Source organism: Hypomesus transpacificus, chromosome 23 (genome assembly GCF_021917145.1).
Source record: "Hypomesus transpacificus isolate Combined female chromosome 23, fHypTra1, whole genome shotgun sequence".
In the NCBI taxonomy this organism is placed as follows: Eukaryota; Metazoa; Chordata; class Actinopteri; order Osmeriformes; family Osmeridae; genus Hypomesus; species Hypomesus transpacificus.
In genome coordinates, this window is record NC_061082.1 from 11093858 (window position 1) to 11120761 (window position 26904).

At 43.3% G+C, this 26904-nt stretch overlaps 1 protein-coding gene across 1 annotated transcript in view; it reads left to right on the plus strand.

Moving 5' to 3' along the window:
• LOC124485960 (contactin-associated protein-like 5) overlaps window positions 1–26904 on the plus strand; it is a 46963-nt gene that overhangs the window by 18732 nt on the left and 1327 nt on the right. The window contains exons 4-23 of the mRNA XM_047047870.1: window positions 1959–2106; window positions 6065–6268; window positions 6652–6836; window positions 7076–7219; window positions 8260–8527; window positions 9430–9573; window positions 9926–10097; window positions 12017–12123; window positions 13037–13156; window positions 14234–14434; window positions 16735–16891; window positions 18852–18979; window positions 19214–19384; window positions 20200–20418; window positions 20519–20758; window positions 22447–22671; window positions 23010–23143; window positions 23757–23844; window positions 25722–25925; window positions 26434–26508. Of these exons, the coding sequence (XP_046903826.1) occupies window positions 1959–2106; window positions 6065–6268; window positions 6652–6836; window positions 7076–7219; window positions 8260–8527; window positions 9430–9573; window positions 9926–10097; window positions 12017–12123; window positions 13037–13156; window positions 14234–14434; window positions 16735–16891; window positions 18852–18979; window positions 19214–19384; window positions 20200–20418; window positions 20519–20758; window positions 22447–22671; window positions 23010–23143; window positions 23757–23844; window positions 25722–25925; window positions 26434–26508 (3334 nt within the window). The remainder of the gene's footprint in view (window positions 1–1958; window positions 2107–6064; window positions 6269–6651; window positions 6837–7075; window positions 7220–8259; window positions 8528–9429; window positions 9574–9925; window positions 10098–12016; window positions 12124–13036; window positions 13157–14233; window positions 14435–16734; window positions 16892–18851; window positions 18980–19213; window positions 19385–20199; window positions 20419–20518; window positions 20759–22446; window positions 22672–23009; window positions 23144–23756; window positions 23845–25721; window positions 25926–26433; window positions 26509–26904) is intronic.

The following is a 26904-nucleotide window of genomic DNA, read 5'->3' on the forward strand; positions in this document are numbered from 1 at the left end:
TTTTATTATTATAATTTTTACGAGTGCCGAGATTAAATTTAGGGGCGCTTGAGCGTTCAAAAAACGCCACTGCTAACACCCCCTTAGCACCTGCATAAAAAATGATCTTGCGCCGCCCCTGAGCAGAAATATCAGAGTACTTGCTGTCCTGGATGTTATTGTCTAAAAGGAGTACTCATCTTGCATAAATCTAACACATTGAAAGATAAGAGACAGGCAGCTCAATCCAAGACCATTTAAGCATGTTTTCTTTTTTCAAGAGAATTTCATTTCATGTCAAGTCTGTACAAAGAAGAACTAAAACGTATACAACCTTCAACTCACAGCAAGCATAGTAATTATTTGGAGACAGGATAGAAACAATGAGTATAATCTGGACATCATTTACATATCAGCATTTTAATTCCCTTACACTCTTATGTATTTTCAGAGGATTTGTGAAGAGATAATTTTTCAATGTAATTGACTGCCTATTTTTGGTTCGAGGTGTTCCTGCATTTAATTAGGCTACCTCTTCTCTAGGGCTTTGATGGATAGCTGTGTACACCAGTGATGAATATGTATGCACCATTTTTGAAGCAAACTTGTTTCTCTAATTTAATTTGCTAAAGAGCCTCCTTTACAACACAAGAGTGTGTGCAATGAAATAGCTAGTAGGCTCTCAATGGAAATGTAACCCCCAGTGAAATTTGTTAATGCTTATCCTGCATGGCCATGAGTAACAGCGGAGCTCGTAAGTGCTGAGCTTGCATCTCTTCCACGATGCATTTACCAGGAAGCGCTCACAATAACAACGCACCGGCATAAATCACAATAAGAGCCTAAATACTTCCCTTTTAGGATTGTCTCTCCTGTCTCACCTATGAGGGCACCTGCATCTGCCTGCCCAGTACCTCAGAGAGGGTACTTGAACTCGGGGCGGCTGTTGCTTATACTTGTATTTTAATTTGTGCTGTTCCTCCCCATCTACTCACATGTCAAGGTGTTTTCAACTGCAGTCGGAGGGAAATAAATGGTTCAGTTCGACTCTGTTAGGCTATTCACAAAGCCTGCAGCTGCGACGTCAACCATCCATCTTTCTGTTGCTTCGTAATACACATCATTATCGATTTAGCTCGTCACCTGCCTCATATCTGTTATAAAGGTCTGGTCATCAGTCATCTGGAGTTTTTTCTTGGTAGCTCTTTCTCTCCATGTCTCTCCGTCTTTGTCTGAGTGTCTCTTTGTCCCTCCTTCCTTCTCTCTCTCTCTCTCTCTCTCTCTCTCTCTCTCTCTCTCTCTCTCTCTCTCTCTCTCTCTCTCTCTCTCTCTCTCTGTCTCTCTCTCTCTCTCTCTTATTTCCCCGTGGCTACATGTGGCGGGGCTGTTGATGCCATAGACGGTAGGGAGATGAAAATGAAGAAGAATAATAATCTTTCCCATTTTTACTGAGAGGTTCTCCCATGGAGATGACTAAATGTGATACCAATAGTTTTTTACACTTGCTCCTTTCCATGGTACTCTTTATTTCTTCCATTGAGCTGCATCGAAATGTTGTGAACCAAATTCTTCTATTTCCAGCCCACATACTGATTCATATCCTCTTTTTTTATGCATCAAATAAAGCGGTTGTGTGGAGAGAAAGACGTGGCATTGATTTCGTTTTGTCAGCAAAAAGCGATTTTCATGCCTTTCTCCAGACCTGAAAACGCCTTGTCTTTCATGTTCTGATTCAAAGCTTTCACCTCGCACACAAAAGCCTTTTCAATTCCCGGATGGAATAATTACCATCATTTTCCACACTTCCAAGGTCATTTCAGGCAATACTGGCTCCAAAAAGACTCCCTTGATACAAATTCTGTAATTGCTGTCTTGTTTGTTTAATGAATGACATTCCCTAAAGAGTCTCTCTCACTTATTCTGCTGGTCTCAGTATATAACCACCTCTCTCTTCATCCTGCTCTCTCCTGTATCTGCAGAGGTTTGTGGGGAACATGAACGCTGACGGTGTCGTCCTCCACAAGCTCCCCCACTCCCTGAGAACCCGGTTCCTGCGCTTCGTCCCCCTGGATTGGAACCCCGTCGGCTGGCTGGGGCTTCGGGTGGAGCTGTACGGCTGTGCTTACAGTGAGTCCCCCCTGTAGGACCCCCACCCAGGCCATAGCCCCCGAGTAGGACCCCTACCCAGCACCCATCACCTTACCCAACACCAGTAACTGTAGGCCCCTTAGTCAGCAGACAGCATCTAGCCTCCCTTTAGGATTCCCACCTAGCCCTATACCAGCAAATGTAGATCCTTACACAGCACCTAGCCTCAACTCAGTAGTTAATGAATTTCCAGACTTTTGAGACATTTGATGAGTCCTAACTTACCATGTAAAACACATAACATACCACATCAGCATGGCAGTCATTTGTTTTCATAGAATGGAACGTGTCATGTAACGGTTGTCTCAGTGCAGGTCAGCACCCATCACTCTTGGAACATTATCTGAACAGGGTGGGGCTCTTGTGCTGACGCTGTGCATAGATGCCTTGTGATTACATGAGCTATAGAAAGGCAGGAGTGTTCTGACATCCATCATCATCAACGCCAAGCCTCCAAGCCTGTCCATGTGAAGCATGTCCTGGTTCCCCTGTAGCATCTTGGTCCAGAGGCTGTATGCTGGAGGACAACCAGAGGAGCAATGCAAGTGTTCCTGTTCCTGTTGATGAGGCTCTATGGTGCCAGTGTGCTGACAAAGCCCAATGCCAGCAGCTAACAGAGACAGACAACATCAGGCCTGCCTGTTCCTGAGCAGCCTTGCCCAGCTTGGGAAGCCAATGCTGAATAAATAAAGAGGGCCGTCTATGGGACGCCTCTGCCTGCCACTCTGCTCTTACTGGATCAGCAGTAAATTACTGCCCCGTGAAAGACAGTTATAATTATCCCTGAGTGAGGGCTTTCATAGTGCCCAGGCGTTGCACAGCATGATCTCTGTGTTAGTGCTGGATGGTGGTTCACTGTGATAATAAATGCAGGACCCTCACATCTTTGCTTCATATTATTAAGGTCATATTAAAGACATGGGCAGACCTGCGAGTAAGACCCCTACCCATGCAGACCATGATTATATTTATATTATACCATGATTATATGACATATTTAAGATTTTACTGTATTTTTGGAAGTCATAGCATTGTGAGCTATTCAGTGTTTTGATACTGTGGATTTGGACATGATCGCAATTTTCCGAAATAATTGTTTTCATTATGTGGATCGTAATTGGTGGTGGGCATAGATTATTTATTTTTAATCTAGATTAATCTCACATTGTAATCTTCGAATTCATCTAGATTAATCTAGAATTCAAATGTCTCATTTGAATTCCGCCAAAGGCATTCAGAATATGTGTGCTAGCCAAATAATGACTTAAAGTAAGTCTTTGAGAACGGGTTTCTCAAGCCAGGTGAGCGATGAGATTAGTTAGCTTGGTTGATAGAGCTGTGCTGACGGGCTTGCCACGGTTGCACTCAAACATAGTTGTTTGACGACGACTCTTCCCCTGCGCTACATCAGTGCTTGGCCTGGCATCTTCCCGCATTAGCTAAGGGATGCTTTGCGTTTAGGTGGTATTTTATGGAGCTAAATCAGGGCCAAATGTTTTGTTAATTCGAAGAAGAAAAAAATCTTCAGCCGAAAAACTAGTTTTTGGTCGAAAACTTGAAAAATAAAACATGCATTCAAAGAAAAAATAAGTGTACCAAGTTTTTTTTTCAGGTCGAATAACATTTCGATAACATTTTTGAATAATTTATAATATAAGTTATATAAGTTATTTTTATTTTTCACTTTCATATTTTCACATAGTTTCACATTTCATGTTTTCAGATTCAATAAGTTTTTTTTATATATTTGTTTTTTTCAGGTTTATTTTTTTTCAGTTTATATATATATTTTTTAGACTTTTGGCCCCGATTTTGCGTAGGGGGCGTGGCTTCAACTCAGAGGCAGGAATTGTGAGTGACAGCCTAACAAAGAGGCAGAAGACTCGGCAGTCGGCAAGGCGTCCGCTCCGCCAACCCAGTCTATGACACGGGTTTACACATCTATTTTGCGTGCCAAACCCTACGCAATCGGGGCCAAACTTTAAAAAATAAAAAATACTGAAACTAAAAATAAATAAAACTGAAACTCAAAAACAAAAGTTTTGAATCTGAAAACATGAAATGTAAAACTATGTGAAAATATAAAAGTCAAATAATGAAAAATAATAATCAAAATAATTCAAAAATGTAATTGAAATTGTATTCAACCTGAAAAAAAAATTGGTACACTTATTTTTTCTTTGAATACATGGTTTATTTTTCAAGTTTTAGACCAAAATGTACATTTTCAATGTCAAACTTTAGTCTTTCGACTAAAGATTTTTTTTCGAATTAACAAAACATTTGGCCTTGATTTAGCTCCATAGTATTTGAGACTGGATGAACTCGTACAGTAAACTAATTCCGAATCTCAGAAGGTGCAAACAACCTTAGTCTTGTCAAGGTTTCCAGTGGGAAGCTTCTTAAAAATTTCCCCTGAAGCAAACCCCGCGGCTTTATAGCTGCATCCATGTTAGCATGTCACGTTTGATGTGGTAATTTCATACACATTACGTACACATAAAGACATACACACAAGTTCGAAGACTCGTTCTCGCCCCCTACAGTGCAATTCGGCTAGGCATCTGCCCAAAAATATCAAGGTGAAAGTCATCATAGCTTGTCATAGCTATGATGATATCATAGTATACACCCAGCTCCCAACCCAACTTCGAGAATAGATTAACGGCGATATTTTTTTTATCGCCCGATAAGAGTCTCACGTTAATGCAACACGTTAACGCCGATAACGGCCCACCAATCGTAATTCCTAATATCAGAAAGGAAAGACTATGGTTTTGCTATAGTAGCTAATAATCTTTTTACAATATACTAACAGCATACTTTTCCAGATGTTTAAAGGGATTTCCTCAACAACACAAAATATTTACAAAACATATGCAGTATATATGGACAGAAATAAATTAAGAAAGAAGGAGAGAAAAAGAGCAAAAGGAGGACACTTAAAATGCAATATTGCACAGCTTCATGTTCATGTATCTATGCATGAGTCTCTCTGATGAGTCTCAAACTGATATAGACTGCCCTCAGCTTCCTGTGTTCCTTACGCAGAACATCAATCAGGCAGGCACTGCGTTTGACCCGGAGAGGAGGGATGAAACATGTTCTGCATTCTTTTAAAATAACAGGTGTCTGTCCAAGATTGTACAAGCTTTTCTCCAGATTGACATTGAAATTGCTTCCTGCATAAGGCATTACTATACAATGATTCCATAGCAGCATTAGCATACCCCTAATAGGTTAGATTGCTTCCATGCTTCGTCGTCGTCGTCGTCATCTGCCGCTTGTCCGGGGATCGGGTCGCGGGGGCAGCGACCTAAGCAGGGAGGCCCAGACTTCTCTCCCCCCGGCCACTTCCGCCAGCTCTTCCTGGGGGACCCCAAGGCGTTCCCAGGCCAGCTGAGAGACATAGTCCCTCCAGCGTGTCCTGGGTCTTCCCCGGGGCCTCTTCCCAGTGGGACGTGCCCGGAACACCTCACCAGGGAGGCGTCCAGGAGGCATCCTAATCAGATGCCCGAGCCACCTCAGCTGGCTCCTCTCGACGCGGAGGAGCAGCGGTTCTACTCTGAGCCCCTCCCGGATGATCGAGCTTCTCACCCTATCTCTAAGGGAGAGCCCGGACACCCTACGGAGAAAGCTCATTTCGGCCGCTTGTATTCGCGATCTCGTTCTTTCGGTCACTACCCATAGTTCGTGACCATAGGTGAGGGTAGGAACGTAGATCGACTGGTAAATAGAGAGCTTCGCCTTTCGACTCAGCTCCTTCTTCACCACGACGGACCGATGCAGAGCCCGCATCACTGCGGACGCCGCACCGATCCGCCTGTCGACCTCGCGCTCCATTCTTCCCTACTTGACGCGCTCTCTTCTTCCCTTCCATGCTTCAACTGTGAAAAAAATATTCCTCCTCCCTGACAATGTCTGTTAATTTCCTCAGAGTCAGATGTGGCGGACTTTGATGGCAGAAGCTCTCTGCTGTACCGGTTTAACCAGAAGTCCATGTCGACGGTGAAGGATGTGATCTCCTTGCGCTTCAAGAGTGGTCAGGCTGAGGGGGTGCTGGTCCACGGGGAGGGCCAGAAAGGAGACTACATCACTCTGGAGCTGCACCGGGGCCGACTGGCACTCTACCTCAACCTGGGTGAGACTCTCACCAGGGGGGGGGGGGGGCGGCCTCTAGGAGCTGTTGAAGGAAGGTGCTTCTGGAGAACCAGTTAACATGGAGTTGAGGGAGCAGTTTGGTTAATGGACTGTGACTGGTGGGTAGTGTGTGTCTGTGTGTTAAAGTGGAGAGAGACAGAAATAGAGATAGAAATGTGATAGCATGTGTCAGAGCATGTGTGCGTGTGTGTGTATGTTAGTATGTGTGCGTCTGAGCGTTGTGACGAGCGTGCGTCCTTGACCTATCAATTACCAATCCACCAGAGCTCTATTGACTAGCTGGCTTAAGATGGTTAAGGGTTCAGTCAGCAGCTCAGCTGGGATCCAGTGTTCTCAAACAGAGGTTTGTGTGCTTGTATCCAGACGACATCAGGCTACGGTTCAGCAGTGGTCGTGTTGCGGTCACTCTGGGCAGTCTTCTGGATGACCAGCACTGGCACTCTGTCCTCATCGAGCGCTTCAACAAGCAGGTCAACCTAACAGTGGACACCCACACACAGCACTTCAGAACCAAGGGGGAAGGAGACTCACTAGAGGTGGACTATGAGGTTAGTCCTCCTTTCTCCTCTGACTGACTGAACTAAAGGTGGACCTTTTATAGGTTCTCAAGCTGTAGCTCCCCCAGATGTTCTCTGACTCTAGCTGAGGAACTGTGGAACATCACGTTAACATCATTAGCAGGAAATCTTAGTGAAGCCCCTTAGGTGTAACATTCTGCTCTAAAACCATATCAGAAGATTGAATATCTTTATTTCTGACGACTCCTTTCCCCAACCTTCCCCTCTAGTTGAGCTTTGGGGGCATCCCACTACCTGGAAAGCCCGGAACCTTCCTCAGGAAGAACTTCCACGGCTGCATTGAGAACCTCTACTACAACGGTATCAACATCATTGACCTGGCAAAGCGACGCAAGCCCCAGATCTACAGCGTGGTAAGACTCTTCATCCTTAGGTACCAAGAGATAATGAGCTTGTTACTAAAACACAAAAGACAAAGAGAAAATAGTTAAAACAGCCAGGGCGCAGTGGGGTTTTAATTGCGCTGCTGCGCAGAGAGTTTGCAGTCGAATGCAACGTGATTCAATCATGTTTAATCACAGTTGCATTTGAATTAGTCACATGGATTTCTCTGTGGTCCTTAAACTGTGAGTGAAATGGAGCAGGAGAGTGTCAAGAGGGGACGCGAGGAAGGGGGTAAAAAAAGTTGAGTAAGAAATCCAATCTATTCTCTCTCTATCATTACGTCCTATCTGGTCCACACTACTCTGCCATTAAGTCTAAATCTATGAATAGATTCAGCCAAAGGCTTAGCACACCCTTCCTCCTCCTTTCAAATCAGACGGCCAGGCCCAAGAACCACATTCATCTCAAACACCTTTTCCCCTTGAAACTGATTGCTATGTTAAAAGGCCTTTACTTACAAGTGAGAGAGTGGACTTTTTTCTTTCTTTCTTTTTTTTGCCCACGGACGGCCATGATGGAATCTCTAATGGAATTTCAATGTGGAATTCTTCCCCAGGTGGTTTTGGGAGGAATCACATTGAGAGTCAAAGTGGTGCGATTGCTCTTCGCTGCCTTCCGGGCATACAGATTGATAGGAAACTGACCTCAATTTACATAACTGGTCTGGTCCATGTACCTGCAGGACCTTTGCACTTTGTGGAATATAAGTGCAATTTCATTCTTTCTGTCTTTGCTTGCTTCCCAATGACCTGCTTTGATAGACGTTGAGGACCTCGATTATTTCTTAGCTATTTCCTTCTGTGTCTTTAAAGGTTGGAAATAGTCTGTCAGAAATGTGTTATTATCAGTTTTGTAGAAGAAAATAAGGATATCTGTTATCATGGTTCAGAGATCAACATGACATTCCTTCAAAAACCTTAAATCATCAGCTCTCCATGAGGTTAATTAGCCATTAGCGACGCTGATGATGAAATGTGTAAATAACATCGCCTGGTTCCTTCGTCTCCAGGGCAACGTGACCTTCTCCTGCTCAGAGTCCCAGCAGGTGGCCACCACCTTCCTGAGCTCCAGCAGCAGCTTCCTGTCGCTCCCGGCAACGCCGTCCGCTATGGGGGGTCTGGCGGTGCGTTTCCAGTTCCGCACCTGGAACCCAGACGGCCTGCTGCTCTCTACCCTGCTGGCCCAGGAGCCCCAGAGACTGGAGCTGCAGATCAGCAACAGCCGGCTCTGTCTCACCCACCACACGTCAGCCCAGCAGAAATCCGAGGTGTCCACTGGTGAGGACCAGCCGCTGGCTGGATAACCATGTCACTGAACCTTAAAGTTCCGCAACCTCCTAGCAACCTAGGCTGCATGGAGTCCATCTGCTCAGAGACCATCTGAGGGGAATGCAGTGTTTGTTTCTATAAAAGACTCCTGGCTCTCTACCAGGGCAGACAGACTGTATTCAACTTAATCCATCATACAGCCGTTGACTGTCTATGTTTGGTTGAGCACATGATTTTCATCAACACCGTTTTTATTACCTTTGCCCTCAATCATCACAAAGCATACGTAATCTCCTCAGTAAGGCTTCAAGGAAAAGGTTATCCTCCTTGAGTTTATAAGGTTTTTACCGCATTGCCATGTGAACAATAACCTGGATAATCGTTTTGGATTGCAGAAGCCAGACCTAAAAGCAGATGGCAGACACAGAGGAATATTTATACCCAGAAGACCGACATAGCTTGAAACTTATCTTCTATAAAAGTCTTAATTTAGTTTCATCCTGCCTGTCATTCTGCAATAGCTGGAGCTTAGCTAAAGCCATTTTAATTTTTTATCTGACAATAGTAACTGGAATATTGTTATAACTGCACAATGAAACCTAACCTTTGAGTCTGTGTTTTTTTAGTTTCCTCAAGATTGGTATAGGTCAGTCGTAGAACATTGACCTCAGATCAACAGGTTGCAGGTTAAAATCCTCCCCAAGTGTTAAATAAAAGTGTCTTGTAAATAAATACAATATGTTCTCATGTAACAAAAAAGTGCCAAGTCATTAACTTTCTTGTCCAAATAGCATATGAGGTCAAGAGTTTTAGTTGAATAACTATTGCATACAAATATGTAAGCATTTCATGATCCTGTAATGTGAAGGTAAAACCTCTCTCACCCAGAACTGTCCAATGTGCTTCCTCAGGTCACAGAGTGAATGATGGACTGTGGCACTCGGTGAGTCTCAGCACGCAGGGTCTGCAGGTGACCATGAGTCTGGACAACGAGCCGGCCTCCACCATTGAGCTGGGGGAGCACCTGGAGGCAGGATACAGCTTCTACTTTGGAGGTCAGATTACACACAGCAACACGCTTCAACCTCAGAACATTTCTCTCTCATATCTCTTACTCTCACTTCTCCAAGGAGATGTTTCCAGTGGGACTGTCCACTGTTTGGTTGTCCTGTTGTAGTGTGTGTTCAGAACAATCCTGCATCATAATCCTAGCCTCCATCTCAAGTGCATGCAAGGAGATGATCCTTGTCTCAACCCTTCTTTTAAACATTCTCAAGCAGTAAGGTTTATAAAGGAGGCTGAGGCAGGAGGGGGGGGGGGAGACAGTTTGAAATGGGTTTTTCAAACATCAAAACAATGTGCTTTGTATGATTAATATAGTTTCATGTGAAATTATGCGTCCTTCAGGTTGTCCCTCTTCCCAGAGTGTCTCGGGCTGCAGGAACCCCACGATGGCATTCCAGGGATGCATGCGTCTCATTGTCATCAACAGCCAGCCTATCAACCTCAACCACGTCCAGCAAGGCCTTCTGGGAAGCCACAACGAGCTTCAGTTCGACACATGTGGCATACATGACAGGTAAAGCTGTTCCTTTTATTAAACCTCACTAGATAGACTCTCATTTGGTTGAGAAGGCTATAGTGAGATGGCTAAAGATGGTTGGGTAGATATGATTAGGTAGAGATTATCAGATGGTTAGGAACAGCAGAAATGGAAATAAATGGTTAGGTAGAGATGGTAGGTAATGTGAGCTCTCGCTCATTAAGGGGAATTACTTCTCTCCTGCCCTGCTATTCTGCCCAGACTTTCCTGCCGTCCTCTCCTGCACAGTCTTCTTGCCATGCCATCCTGCACAGTTGGGGTTCTGGACCTCTCGACAGCTCGGCCAGTCGGCACTCTCTGACAGGGTCGTCCAATTACACACTGTTGTTAGCTGTGTAGCACATTCCCTGCTAACAAGCAGCTCCTGCCATCAGCTGTCTCCTTCCCCTCAGTCAGGGGTGTACTGTAATATACAGTGATACCTTGAATTAATCCTGCATGTGTAGTGTCGTACAGTATGGATGAGGAGACAAACAAACAAGCTGGAGTTTCCCTGTTTACCCTGCGGGGGGCTTCTGATGTCGGACCCAGACTAGCTGAGGTTTTTCATCTGGAAGGCTAAGTGTTTCAGAGCTGCCAGGGTGTGTTTTAAATGGCGCAAAAGGGTGAGCTGCAGGCTCATGGCATGATTAAATGAGATGGGAGACAAAATGTTCTTTGACTCGGAGTACTGTTATCACCTGCTGTCAAAAACCCCTAGCATAAAAAAGCATGGCTGTATAGTCCACAACCATGTCGTATCTCCTACTACAAGCTTTTCTTGTAGTCATCATGCGGTTGTAAGGGCAAGGTTTATGTTCGGTTTTGTGCAATGTTCTGTAAATCCATTCTGTTGATGTGTGTTCTCACTCTAGCATTGGCGTATCTAAGCGAAGTGCAGCTTCATTAAAAAGAGCAGGAGATTAACCTTTACGAGTGTTAATCTCCTTTCCCTGTGTCCAATCAAACTGCATGACTCAATTTATAGCAAGTGTGCACTTCTGAGCACTGGCTACTGTAATTTCATGATCTGTTTGGGCAGGGCATCCTGCGAACACAACAATGGGAATAGCTTGGTGGTAATTAAACCAAGGCCTGCAACCTTATCCTTGGCGCGGTCGCCTCGCTCTATGGCAATTAATGGGAGAGAGACGAAAGTGTATGAAATTATAGATGCGTGCTTGAAAGGCTGGCAATTATGCGTAACTCAAGGAGGCTCAAGGAAGGGACTATTAATCAGAAGAAGCGTGGTTTGGAATTTCCGTAAAGCACAGGCTGTTCACATCCCGTAAACAAGCGGCAGGTTGACATGATGATGCTTTCTTTTTTTAGATGCGCTTCCGCAATGAGTGTTTGCTTTTCACTTGCCCCTCAATCTGAGTAGATACGAAGCCAGACTGTATGGGATTTATGAAAAAGACTAAATAAAGAATAAAAAACAATTGCAAAGGAAATTTCAAAATTGTGTTTATCTTGCTTTCTGACTATTTGGGTGCAAGAGCGTGTCTTGATAATGGCAGGGAAATGAAGAATATATTTGTAAGCTGGGAGCTGCTTCACTGATAATGAAAGGTTCAGAGGAAGACACACAAATGTCTGTCCTTTTTTACATAACACAAAAGCTTGGCAGTTCTTTAAATATTTTGTAAGCTTTTAAGGACATACATTTTGTTAACAACAAATCTGTCTTTACTCTTCCTTCATTTGATATTTTTTGGGGTTGTTGATTTTATTGACTGATGAAAGTGTCTGACATTGCAAAGTAAGGAAGGAACCGTCTTGTTACTCTTGTGAGCTCACCAAGAATGCTGCCTGGTGAGAAAAGCCCATACTGGAATGAAAACTGAGTATGTGTAGATAGAACATACAATATCTCTCTCTTTAGCGATCTCTCTTCAACTCACTTTTTTCTCCAGATGTCTTCCAAACCTGTGTGAGCACGGTGGTCAGTGTTCCCAGTCCTGGATCACCTTCAACTGTGACTGCTCAGGAACAGGATACTCTGGAGCTACCTGCCATAACTGTGAGCAGACACACACCCATACACCTTACACACCCTTTCTACAAAATACGTTCGAGTATTTTGAGCCAAACAAGCCAGGCCAGACCAGAAGATTTGCCATGTTGTTGTGTAGCTTGAGCAAACAAAGCAAACCATCACTCCGTTGTCCTGTGCTGTCAACATAACACAGCTCAATTACAAGAACAAACTGCAGAGAGCAACGCTGGTTCGAGCCACTGTGACCTGTAGATTAATTCCACAGTTCTCTCCTGCCTCTAAATCTTTCAGCAACTCTTCAGAAGCTTCCATCCAACATATGGAAGTTTCCCCTTTCTCTCCCTCCGTCTGCCTCTTGACATACCCAGCCTCTCCTTTGATATTCACCTCAGAGCACGGCGTGCGAATCCTTGTGTGAAAATCCTTGCTCCAGAATACTGATTCCTTGTTTACACACCAGCGGATGCAGTTGTCCTTGCATGTCGGGGCCAACGTGACGGAAACGGAACACCACCTGAATAAAAATTGCCCTAACAGCACATTCTCTCGTATGCTAAATGTTTTGAGGCTACAGTCAGGTCTACAGTATCCTCACTCTGCTTTATGATCCATAAAATGTCAGAAGCAAGGAGAAACTGTTGCTCGTTGCATACTGTGTTTCCTCTGTGCTGTGGTCTCCCTTCGGGGGAATAGTGTGTAATAATAAATATATTGGAGATAATCTTGTTAAGGAGGTCATTCTTAAGTGTGACACAATCTTTTATCACATGGACTCTGCAAAAGCTTTGCTGGAGCTTTACTTGCATCAGCAAAATAAGACAAAAATCCGTTTTGGTATCTGTTACACAGTGTTTTGGGTCACTAAATCTTTAAGTTTATTTGTATTTTTTTTTCGGTTGACCATATTGGACACAGTTTGAGTCTGTTTTCCCTCCAGCTATCTATGAGGCGTCCTGCCAGGCCTACAGACAGGTGGGCAGCTCCTCAGGCTACTTCTCCATTGATCCAGACGGAAGTGGACCTCTGGGGCCCACACAGGTCTACTGCAACATGACAGGTGAGTCAGAGTAAGAGCGAGGTCATGGGCGAGATCATGGGCTTGGCGGGGCAGTCAGTGCCTCAACTCTGCCAGTTTCCCTCAGGGACCTCTGAGATCATTCCAGAAGAGGGACACAGTATATAATAACAGCTCTGTTCGCTCACAGATCACGTTGCATTGATCCACAGCACGACTGACAGCTGACAGTTCACTACCCAGCAGAAAATCGTTTGGGCTAATTCGATATGGGCCCCGCACGTGGCCAGTGGCAAGCTTCTCCCTCCTCAGCAAGCCGTGTTTTGTGGGCATATCCTGGACATTAGTATCTGCATATCCCCAAAGCATGTCCTAAAATTACACTCGTCCATAAAGGTTAATCCACATGGAGTAAATCCAGCATCCCGAGAGAGGGGAGGGCCAGGCCTTGGCAGCGGTGCAGGACAGAGAGCACATTGTTGGCGCCCAAGACAATATCCATCACCACCCTGTCACCGGCTCCCAGCCATGACCTTTACAGAGGTTAATGCAACATTGAAGTCATTACGGAGGTGGCTGTTGTCTAGTGATAGTATAGCTCTATATCACAATGTGTTTTCCTCTCAACCCAACCCCCCACAACCCCCAAATCCTAATCATTTTGCAGTAAGTTGCCTCAGGTTGACCTCAATTAAAGAATCCATTAGAGATGTAAATAACTCTCAGCTTGACAACCTGGGATGTGAATTATCGCAAAGTGGAGAAGGATTTTCTCTCAGGCAAGGTAAACACAAAATCCCTATAATACATACTAAATGGAGGATGGAAATGAATTGGAGTCTTCACCTCAATTAATCACGTAAACTGTTAACCCATGGAGGGAGCACATATGGGCAATATCTTCCATCAGCTTCCTAGACATGGATTACTGCACTCAACAGTGAATGAGTCCCTCAGGAATTCTGTTAATGAATTCACAACTCATGTAGTTTCTTTAAAAAAAAATATTGTTGTCATGTTCACGTAGGAGGATGTCACCTGTGTCTGTGGGTCACAGGCCAACATATTAGTAGTCAAACATGTCTGCTTGCATCTGTGTATGTGTGTGTTTGTGTGTAGATGACAAAGTGTGGACAGTGGTGACCCACAACAGCTCAGGTCCAGTGAGAGTCCAGGGTTCCTCCATCCAGAAGCCCTACATTATGAGCTTCAACTACAGCGCCTCGTCTGACCAACTACGCACCCTCGTAGCCGGGTCCGAGCAGTGTCAACAAGAAGTGACATATGTCTGCAGGAAGTCACGCCTCTTCAACACCCGAGGTGAGTCAGTGGTGAGCAGGGTTTACATTCCTGAGAGATCCTTCTTAATATTCATCCCTGTCTCCTGGCTACCTGACTGTTAGTATTCACTGTCTGATCCAGCATGTGACCTCACAGAAAATACACAACGCTCTCTCACTATTTTTCTCATTATTTTACAATAACTTGAAAGGCTATCCCCACAGCTTGTCTCCAGCATTCATCTTCGATTGCTATGGGAGCAAGAGGGGTCCCAGACATCCCACGTTTGCTCCTATATCATGAAACATTCATGGAGTCCCAAATTCCCATATTCCCCTGGTGTCGTGTGCTTGCAAACAAACAAGTTCATTATCACAGCAGATCAAAGAGAGACAGAAAAGCAGGCCTTTCATGGAACCAAGTGCAACCATAAGAACATAAATGGCTTAGTTCTGTGCCATGCCCAGACACAGATATACGCTACAAAGAAGGTCTTTAACAACATGCTAAATAGCCTGCATCACTTCATGGGCACATATGCAATTGACAGAGTCCTATGTTATACTTTCGTAGAAGATTCAAGTCAATCTGCATAGGCAAACATGCACCCAACAGTTTATTAACAGTAGTTGTATTGGTACTTTATTCACCCTGAGGGGATATTGGAGCGTTGCATCAGGCAACATATAAATAGAAGGAACAGAAAATAAACAAACAAACAGGCTACCCGAAAAAAAACTAAATACACCTACTACAAAATACAAAAATATATTTTCAAAATATACAAAATGAAAATCATATCAAATCCCGATGCATAAAATATGTAGAGTTGTGTATGGGGTACACACAAAACAATACAGGTGACACACAGAGAGAGACACAGGTGATGGAATACTGGACAGATGAGTGTCAGTGTATAAATAAATACAGAAATATTAATCCTAACCGAGACTACTGGGTGAGAACAGGCATCGAGGGGGCCTAGTCCTCTATCGTCTTGGAGATGTTGAGCTGCAGGCAGTTCCTTCTGCACCAGCCAACAAAGTCATCCACCTGGCCCCTGTACTCACCCTCCTGACCATCCCTGAGACACCCCATAATAGAAGACTCAGGGTAGAGCTTCTGCAAAGAGCAACCCCTTGAATATGCCATTTCACAGCATTGTCAAACGCTACGCAATTTTATTTGTCTAATTACACTCATTAATTTGTTTTGTTATGTTAATAGTTTCTTTTGTGGTCATTTGTACACATAATTGAAAGGCTATGTAGAGGTGCGTTTTGTCAAAGACAAACCAACCACTCATGACAGGAAACAAGAAATCACCAATTCCTATGGACATGCAGTTGTAGAAATATGAATGCAAACTCACTCATTTCTCTTTCCATGACCACTAATTACACAAACAAGCTTTTCAGTCCTGGTAGAGTTGTCACCAACAGTGGGACTGCATCTGACAGCATAAACAAATGTGTTGGCATCATTAGCAACAACACAATCACAGGTTCATTTTATGGGCATTTGTATCAACATGTCAGGTATAGTGCCAGGTGGTGAGACTGCATTCTTGGTAATAATAAAGAGATGCTTTATGAATATTTTAGCTGTGGTTTTATGACTATGAGGCATAACCCTGTAAAAGGGTATCAAGAGACTGGGGGATTTGGGGATGAGGAAAGAAGAACATTGTACATTGCCGTTGATTATAATTATAATTAGAGAGAAGAGAGGTGTGAAACAGTTTTTCATGTTTCAAGATTAAACAAGTTTGAAAAGCTCTGAGCACCTACATGAGGCATACTGGGTTAAAGAAAGCATTGCATTTGACTGGTGCTTGTTATTGGTGGACCTGTATGGTCCTAGCGATGTTCCCATCTCTCTGCAAGGTCAGCAGGTTCTAATGTACAGTCCTGTGGTGAGGCAGAGGAGAAAGGGAGGGCCACTTAGACAGACTGCAGTAGATGACGCCATTTAGACAGACTGCAGTACATGAGGCTAGTCTGACAGACAACAGTAAATGAGGCAGGTCTGACGGGCATCACTCACAGACAGTTGACAGTAGATGCAAGCAAGTTCTAGCAGGGCTCTGATAACCCTCACTGGGCCACTCTGCAGTGGTGAGCTCCAGACATTAACCAGAGCTTTGATGGGCACATGCCCAATCCGGCAAAAGTGTGAGATTGTTCAACGCATGTTATTATGAAAATATGACTCACAAACTTACACAAATAGTCATTTGTTCCCACATCTGTACTCCTACTGTACATTGCTAAATATTCCAAGCCAAAACATAAAAAAAATGTTTGGTTCTTGTGTGTGCGCTTGATCTGTGTTTGTAGACGGCACCCCGTTGTCCTGGTGGGTGGACCAAGGTGGAGAGAGGAGGACCTACTGGGGAGGCTTCCTGCCTGGGGTCCAGCAGTGCTCCTGCAGCCTGGAGGAGAACTGCAGAGACATGAACTACTTCTGCAACTGTGACGCAGACACAGACTCATGGTAACATACGACCATCACCCCCACATGCTATATTACAATTACATTTAGTCATTTAGCAGACGCTCTTATCCAGAGCGATTTACAGTGAGTACAGGGACATTCTCCTCGAGGCAAGTAGGGTGAAGTGCCTTTCCCAAAGAGACAACGTCATTTGGCACGGCCAAGATTCAAACCAACAACCTTCGGATTAATAGCCCAACTCCCTAAGCGCTCAGCCATCTGACTCTCCTGGTGTCAAGCTCATCACCACCATCAGCTGTATCTGCCTGTGTTCATGATCATCACTCCCCATCTAGCTCACACTTTTATCAGGGCTAGACTGTACCACTGTCATGTAGTATGGGTAAACTGGTTGTTCTATTGTTATATACTGTATAGTAATAATTATTGGTGGGCATAGATTTAATTTTTTCAATCTAGATTAAAAACACTTTAATATTTGAATTAATCTAAATTAATATAGATTAAAATCGCTCATTTGAATTCCGCCAAAGGCATTCAGAATATCTGTGCTACCCAAATAATGACTAAAAGTACGTCTTTGAGAACGGGTTTCTCAAGCCAGGTGAGCGAGGAGATTAGTTAGCTTGGCTGATATAGCTGTGAAAGTCATCATAGCTTGCATAGTATAGACCCAGCTCCCAACCCAACTTTGATAATAGATTAACTGCGATAGTCACTTATAAACTGTCACTTTCAGCTACTGGTTGCTCTTTCAGTAACATTGCACTACTGTACCTCGCCACCAGGCTCCTGTTTGGTCATTGACATAGTCACTGATCTGCAAATTTGCACTACTGCACTGTACTCCACTTAGGTTAGATTAGGTTATAGGGTTGTAACAGGTTTTTTTTGTGTGTATTAGGGTTAGTATAGCGTACTATTTATTGTTATCTGTAATTTAGGAAGTTTTAGTGTTAGGGTTAGTATAGTCGTTTATTTATTGCTATCTGTATATTTAGGAAGTTCACTTATCTAAGCTCAGCATAGATGTAAATTTGTTCTGTGTACTTATATGTTATGTTATGCCAGGTGCTTGCGTTGTCTTGTCTTAAGAATTTCAGTGCCCAGTCTAACCTTGTGTTGCTCTGTGCACCTGACAAATAAAAGACTTGAACTTGAACTTGATATGTTTTTTAATCGCCCGATAAGAGTCTCACGTTAATGCAGCACGTTAACTCCGATAACGGCCCACGACTAGTAATAATGCTGATTATTGGTTAACTTTCAATGAAGCCACAGCGATGGTAAACCACTATGCTGCTATAGATGGATATACTGTATTGGTACTGTAAACCTTCCAGCAGTGCCTCAGCAGTAGAAGAAAACGTCACTGTTATAGATGAGATAAAAAGGATGTAGGCAACATCTTTCTGCTTTGTCTGTGGTGTTTAAACAGTCCCTGAATGATGACATGCTGCCAATATAATGAGCTGTCCCTGTCAGAACCACTATAGTTGTGTATTTTAGGCTCTGTATTACATCTGTTTGCATATACTCTTGTTTGTGCTCTTGTGTTCATACAGTCTCAGTTGTCCTCCCAGTCAATATTTACTTTTGTCGTTATCATGAGTATTTTATTGCAGTTTTATCTTGTCCATGAAGCTTGAACAAAAATGAATTCAATTTTGCTAATGCTGTATAAATGATCAACTGTATAAATGCATGAATAATGATCAAAGTAATTAAGCTTTAAATACAAATCTTATCATGATTTTCTTTTATTACTTCTTCGGAAATTGCAACCAGTGCATTCATTTCTTCTCGCCCGCCGCACACCTAGGAATTCTACGTTTGAGAGACCTCATTTGCATATCTCCCGAGGCATGTGTCCGCGTGATGATAGATTGCTCCATTTTCGTTGTGTTTACTCGAAGTTCCAAGCGATGCTGAGGAATAGGTTGTTTTATCTGAGGGGCCCTGAAATTGAGAGGCCTCTGTTTTGTTTTTTCAATCGCAGGTCTAATGACACGGGAGTCCTCTCCTACAAAGACCACTTACCCGTGAGGGAGGTTGTTATTGGAGACACCAACAGGACAGCCTCGGAGGCCGTCTACAGCATCGGCCCACTCCATTGTTATGGAGACAGTAGGTGACCGTTTCTATCTTGTAGTTTTAAACTGAGAAATGGAATAAGATTGTAACACTGAAAATATTGTTGGTAGAAATGCTATTTCTGGCAGACTGCATGGAAATGGTTATTGTTACCCATACAGAGCATGTTGAGATGTTCCTGTATGCTCTGGTCAATAATGTGTGTTTACCTTGTGAACGGAGTGCTTCTCCTGGGTCCAGCTGATCCTCCTGTCTATTGTGCTGCAGAGTCTGTCTCGAACGCAGCGTCCTTCTACCAGGAGTCGTCCTACCTGCACTTCCCTACCCTGCAGGCAGAGCTCAGCTCTGATATCTCCTTCTACTTTAAGACCAGCGCCCCCTCAGGGGTCTTCTTGGAGAACCTGGGCCTCAAGGACTTTATCAGAGTGGAGCTCAGCTGTGAGTCTGACCGACACGCACACACGCATGCACACACATATTCTCATTCACAGACACACACATACAAATTGCCATACGTGCACACACACACACTTGCATTTATACAGTTGGCTCTGAAACACACAAATGTGTACACACACTGATGCAAACACACATTCATTCAGCACACAAGCATCTACTCACATGCACACCCTAATAGGTAGGTATGCAAACTCAACCATAGTTTTTATGAAAACCATGCCTCTATGTGGCAATTGTACAGTACAGAATGTGCAAGCTTTCAATCACTGTCAATGTGATGAAATCTTAATTGCACCCTGGAAGTCTACCATGTAGGTGTCAAGGAGGCTTTAGGAGTTGTGTCTTGAGAGTGCACCAGCCATGCAATCAGGTGGTCCGTTTTAAGCATCTTTCAAATGGCTGCTGCAAATAATAATGATCCAAGTCCAGTATTAGTAAAATAGAGGTGAGGGCTATGTTTTCAACTGTGTGTTTTAAAAGCTACTCCTAGACTTTAAATCAAATTTGCTCAAGGCAAAATGAGTTGCAGCTTTGAAATAACTTCAGATTGAACCTAAGAAGCAGTTGGAATTATTGACAGGCTGTCAGTCTGCGACTACATAAATCAAGTTTTTGCCAACGTATCATACAGTATAGCAAAGTGTGGAAATTGTGGAAAAACAAACACCAAAAGACTAAACACTAAAAACACAAAAACACTAAACGTGAAAACACTGAACACCAAAAGACTAAACACTAAAAGAAGAGCATCTAATTTGGTCTGACCCCCGTCTGTGGTGCCTGTGTGCCCTCAGCTCCGTCCATGGTGACGTTCTCCTTCGACGTGGGCAACGGCCCGGTGCTCCTGGCGGTCAAGTCCCACGTGCCCCTGAACGACCGTCAGTGGCACCACGTGAGGGCGGAGCGCAGCGTGAAGGAGGCGTCTCTGCAGGTGGACCAGCTTCCATTGCGCTTCCTGGAGGCCCCACTTGACGAACACATCCGCCTGCGACTCAACAGCCAGCTCTTTGTAGGTGGGTGTGGTCATGACTCGCTAGATCCTGCCTCTCAGGAAGTAACTGGCCTATAGAATCACTGGGCCATTAATAAAAAAACATGTTCTCTGTCCTTCAGGAGGAACGGCATCCAGACAGAGAGGCTTCCTGGGCTGCATCAGAACCCTGACCATCAACGGCGTGACCTTTAACCTGGAGGAGCGGGCTAAGATGACCCCAGGGGTGAGCTCTGGTTGCCCTGGCTACTGCAGCGGTTCCAGCAGCCTGTGCTACAACAGAGGGAGGTGTCTGGAGAAGAACAGCGGCCACGTCTGTGACTGCTCCCAGTCTGCCTACGGTGGACCATCCTGCAAGGAAGGTGGGTAAAGATGGAGGACGGTGAAAACAGCGTCCACTATTTGTTCACTCAGGAAACCAGAAACTATTAGCCGTTAATAATCTATCATACACATTCATATCAGACCATGTATGTAGGGAGTCAGGTGGCTGAGCGGTGAGGGAGTCGGGCTGGTAATCTGGTAACGCTTTTTTGCATTTACGAAGTGTTGGCTAATAGTTAGTTCATCCTTTATAAAACATTAACAATACATTATTAAATAGTTAACTAAGTTATTACGTCAGGGAGTCAGGTGGTTAGGGCATCGGGCCGGTAATCTGAAGGTTGCCAGTTCAATTCCTGGCCAGGGAACATGACGTTGTGTCCTTGGGCAAGGAACTTCACCCTACTTGCTTCCGGGGGAATGTCCCTGTACTTACTGTAAATCGTTCTGGATAAGAGCGTCTGCTAAATAACTAAATGTAAATGTATACAGAGGGTGGGCCTCTCCTAGCAACTGTATCCACGTGTGCTGTGACCTAAGGAATATCTATATGGAAAGCACTTGATTCAGCTCACTTTCTGTTATTACTTCACTTTTCTTCTAATCACAGAGATGATCTGGGTTTACCTTTTGGAGGGTATTCAGTAATCTCTGCCGCACATTTACCTATTTCATCAAAGTGCAACAGGGTTGTTTTCACAACATTTCTGTTTCATTTAGCATATTTAACAACCTCAACTTCAGTTTAATGTTGAAAAAGTGCTAATCTTGTGACAGCTACAGAAGCTGTAAATATCTCCAAATACGAAGACTCCACAGCAATTGTGTTATGTTGATTTACATAATATGTTACATGCAAGACTTTTCTGGAGCCAGATATGCCAACACATTTCTCAGCATTGTTATTTGGCTCTGATCCAGACATAACGAGCTGGAATGCTGAACCCAACCAGAGAGGTTAGTTAGGCAGCTTCAAACCAGCCGTCCTCCGTCTGTTGAAGGGAAGGTGTTAAGATCAGTGGTGTTCAAAGAGCAGATTGGGCAAACAGCAAGTGAGGAAGTGATCAAAGCAGGAAAGGAGAAGAGAATGACAGATCCTGGCTGCTCTGCTGTCTCCAGTCTGTCTGGGAGGGTCCTTCACTGACTCCCACACTCATCCTGCCCTCCAGGATCTTGCTGAAACCCTATTGGTCTGCCACAGAATAGAGCTCTACTTTGATCTGATCCTGTCACAGAACCTGGAATAATGTAAAATGTATCTTGATGGAAGAACACAACTCTTTGAACTCTCAGGTTTTTAGAATTTAACATTCAGGCATGTCACGCAATACAGTAATATTTTGTAAGTCTTGTGTCAGGTCATCACATTCTTTATCAAATTTCCAATACTGGTTCTGGGTTACATGTTAGATCTATGACTTGAACCTGATATTCTCATGAATGTTCAGGATCAAGGCCTTGTTATTAATGTGTAGAGTAAATGTCAGCGAGTTTCAAAATACTGTAGTTGAGATGACAATCAAATGTGCCTTAGAAGTGGCGTTACACCTGCAGGTCATCTGCTAACGATGCCCCGCCCTGCTTCTATCTCTCTCTCCCTCTCTCTTTCCATCTGCTCTCTCTCTCTCTTTTTTTCTCCCACCACTGTATCACTCTATCACTGTCCCTCTCTCCTCTGTCTATCTTTCCTCTCTCGCCCCTTCCCCCTCTCTCTCTTTCCCTCCAGAGGTGTCTGTGTCCTTTGACCAGGAGTCCTCGGTGACCTACACCTTTCAGGAGCCTTTCTGGGTGATGCAGAACAGGAGCTCCCAGGCCTCCAGTGTGTACAGAGAGATGAGCAGGGCCAGAGAGAACATGGGTTTCAGCTTCCTGACCTCCCAAAGCCCCGCCATGCTGCTTGCTGTCAGCACCTTCAGCCAGCAATACATTGCTGTCATCCTGGCACGCAACGGTACCCTCTGCTCATTATTATATGATTAGGATGCATTTATTCTACGGGAACATCATATTAGCTTTATTAACTAAAATTAAGTTGGATTATTTTTGTTGCCACTCCAGCTATCACATCTAGATACAGTACTGGGGTTCATTGCCACAGGGATAGATGCTACAAATAAGACTTTTCCTAAATGCCTCTCTGCTTACTTTCACAGTAATGGCAATACATTATTACTATAACCACATTACATTTAAGCATAGCTGACCATGAATATTCAGTGAATTTAATGTTGGATAGCTATCCACTTTTTTCTTTGGACCCAAAACAAATTCCTGTCCTGTGTTGTCCAGGGAGCCTCCAGATCTGGTACCACCTCCATGCCGACAGGAAGCCAGATGTGTTTAGCCCCGGAGCCTCCAACCTGGCAGACGGACTGCTTCACCGCATCAGGATCCATCGCGAGGGCAGGGACGTCTATGTACAGGTGGGTCAGGACACACTAGACCATCACCTCATTACTCTCTGTACAAACATCCTCACATGTGTTTACTTTAGAAGTTTATAGGTGGATTAGAAGGTACCAACACCATCCCTTCAAGGGATGGGTATAGTTCAGTAGTATTTGACTGCAGATTAAACTGTTTTATAAATGCATACCAATACTTTGCATGACTTTGCCACTCACTATAGAGTAGGAATCATAGATTCACAAAGGCTACTATGTTTTCTCTGAAGTTACAGGTTAGGAAACATAAATTAGGATGTTGATAGGTTTAACAATACAGAAGTAATGTCAATAAGGACAAGACTAAGGAATTTGTCATATGAGACTCGGTGCCGCTATTGTTCAACCTGATAACAATTTGATTGAATGTGAGCAACACTTGGCTACAAACCAGATAGACTGACCACATGCTGTGGCTACTTTATGTACTATATGTCTTCACTTTATTTATGTGCCTGGGAAGCAGTTTGACATAAAAACAAGTTTGACATAAAAAACTTCCTGTTGGGCAGGTTGGAGTGAGGCTGAGCTCGTTTCCTGGAGCTCTTTACACTTCCTTACCGTGGGCTTTGTTGTTGTCTCATTCATCCAGATTGACAAGGACATGAACCTGCGGCTCAGCTTGTCGTCGGACGCCAAGTTAATCTCAATCAAATCGCTGACTTTGGGGAAAGTCACAGGTTAGGCATGCTGAAGAATGAGGACATTTTGGGTTGATGTACTTTGAAATGATGAAATGTTGCACGGTTACCGTCAAGGTTTTCATGGTTCATGGTAAGCCTGAGCAGGACAGGGTTGTGAGGCTTGTAGACAGTGCAGAGAAGCAAGCCATCATTATTTGCTCATAAACAGAGAGGAAACCGATACAATTGATCAAAAAATAATAATAATTTGCATTTGGTCTAATACTTTTAATTTTCCCCATCCACTGGGGATGGAGAAAAAATAGGGATACTGTTTCTCTCTCACTATCTTGACTATCTCAGAAGAAAACGCATGCACCACACTTCTGTGGAGTAAAACACTCCAGCTTATCATGTTGCTCATTAATCAGGAACTAAATGGAACTCTTAAGTAAATCAAGCCTCATTTGTTGAACAGAGAGATTCACAATAGCTCAGGGAACAAGAAAATCTATGCTAATTGACAACATAATTTGCATTTCAAAACAATTGTTTTCAGGCCTAGCATTAAGGTGCTGCAAATTCCCTGTTGTGTGGTGATGAATAAATGAAAAATGAAAACTGTTTGTTGATAGTATTTGAAAAGTCAAATACGTTGGGTACTGGTCGCTGAAAATATAATTTAACAAACAATTAATCTTAGCCAGTAAACCACACATTTCAAATAAGTTGGGTCTCAACTCAGTTGTGACAGTTGATAAATTATTTCAATCTCTAATGAAAATAGATGACAGAATCAAGCGCTTTCACGGAGCACCAAACCCAGTCGACGTAACGTGCCTAATCAATACTTTTTAAATGGGACAAAGTCATCAGTTCCCTAGGGGATGCCTCTTCTATTTCGTTGCCACATACTGTACTTGTTTCATTAAAGCACAGCCTCCATGCTTAACGATCAAAGGAAAATACATTTACCTTCTTGACTGGGTTAAGTCTCCGAGGGATCTATTAAGTCAGAATGAAAGCCGCAGTACCGCAAACAAAGACAATTGATAAACATGGTGGCGATGATCGTGGAACTTTTTGGAGTAAACTACTTCCCCTAAATTACCCCCCATGGGGAAAATGATGGTAATTATAGATTTCAAACCAATGAGTTAAAATAGGATTTGTATGAAAACAATACAAGAAAATATGGACCCCCATGGTCTTATTAGATTCTTGCTTTTGAGTTAAAAGTATTTTTCAGGGGTTTGAAGTATAAGCTTATTTTACAATACAACTTTTAAAGTAGGCCTACTGTGTAGCATGGGTAAACAGGTTCTAACAAAAACTAATGTAGTTCCTTCCATGTCAAGTAGTTCCTCCTAATTTAGATATAGCTAATGCAAATCAGAGCACATGCTAATCAGGACTAATGCTAGTCAGAGCTACAACAGATTGACCAAAATTCCTGGTTGAATTAGACATCACTTCCCTGTAGGCTATAGTAAGAAAAAGCCATATTCAAACTATCCATTTCAAGTTCTGATGTAAATCCAACTGTGGCCTAATCCTAAAATAGCCTAATTACATTTTAGCTTCCTATATCTGATTAATGATATTCAAGTGCTCAGAGTAGCCAGTCTTAACAATCCAGCTTCATGCACTGTGCTAGTCATCATGATTAATTTGAGCATGTGACAATGACAATTTTAATAAATGTATAGTTAATCTCTAATTTCATGTGCATACATTTCAAAAGTAATTGTGTTATTGAACAGAATCAATTGGAACAATATTAATTTAGTCACAAGTGGTCCACTCAGTTGGACATGGCTATAGCATTGACAATGACATATTGCACATAGCCATATGAGGCCGTATTGCATAGACAGACTAAGCCTATGCAAACTCTATCTGAAACAATGAATGAGCAATGTATTTCTTTTCAGGGATGGACTTCGTAGACAAGGAAGTGATGGAGGCAGGTTCAAAAGGTTTCTTTGGCTGCCTGTCGTCGGTCCAGTTCAATCACGTGGCTCCTCTGAAGGCTGCCCTGCTGAACCGAGGCAGCTCATTGGTCAGCGTGCGGGGTCAGCTGGTGGAATCTAATTGTGGGGCATTGGCTGACTCGACAATCCTACACTCTCAATCAGGTGAGCACTGGACTGTGTAGAGGTCCGATAGAGATTGACAATGATGCTGTACAGGAGCTGTTGAGGTCAAAGAAACATGGAGTTTCTGCAGTAGTTGATGGGATGAGTGTCTCATCAGACCTCAACAATTGCAGGCTGGCTAAGCAGACTGGTAAATCACACAAGCCATACAAGCACATAAATGCACAAGCCTATTTTAGGGGGGTTGGTTGTGTTGGAAAGGTCAACTTATCAATAAAATGAGCGCTCACCAGTCGTGCTTCCTTTTGACTTCTAAATGTGTGTTCTAAATGTATCATTCAAAATTAATTATAGTTTATTATCTTTACATCTACTTTGCGTGTCTTTAGTGAGACATCAGCAGCATATTTAGAGAACATTCCTGGTTGAATACTGTGTTTTTGTGTAATCCAACCTACCTTCTGTTCCCCAATAGCAAAAAATTGAGCGATCGATGATCTAATCCATTTCTCCTGATTTCATCCCTCTCTTCCCTATCCCCCTCCAGATCATTCCGAGACCGTTGACAGAGGCAAGGAGCCATTAAGGAACGCTTCACAAAGCAACGTGGCTGTAATTGGAGGTGAGTTTTCCAATTCAGAGTTGTTAAAGTGCTCAATTGCCAAAGTCAGTCTGCTGTGAAATGAGCCCCAGCTATCTGTGCCTCTCATTCTCCCCTCAGACATTTTCTTGGAATAATGTGTGTCTGTCAAGACAGGATAACATGCCACAATTTTGGCAGTTCCAGAGAGAGAAAGAAACTTCCAAAGTAATTACCCAGAAGGCATGGTATTTGCTTCGTAAAGTAAAAGGTCTTGTAAATTGACTTTCCGTCAGATATGATTGTGTGCTGTGAAGATAATGGACTGACTGGTTTGGAATAAAAGAATATACCAAATTACTTTCCTAAATACAATTCTTAGAGTGCGAGACATTTGCCAAGGAAGTTAAGTTTTAACAAAATATTTATACTAATCAA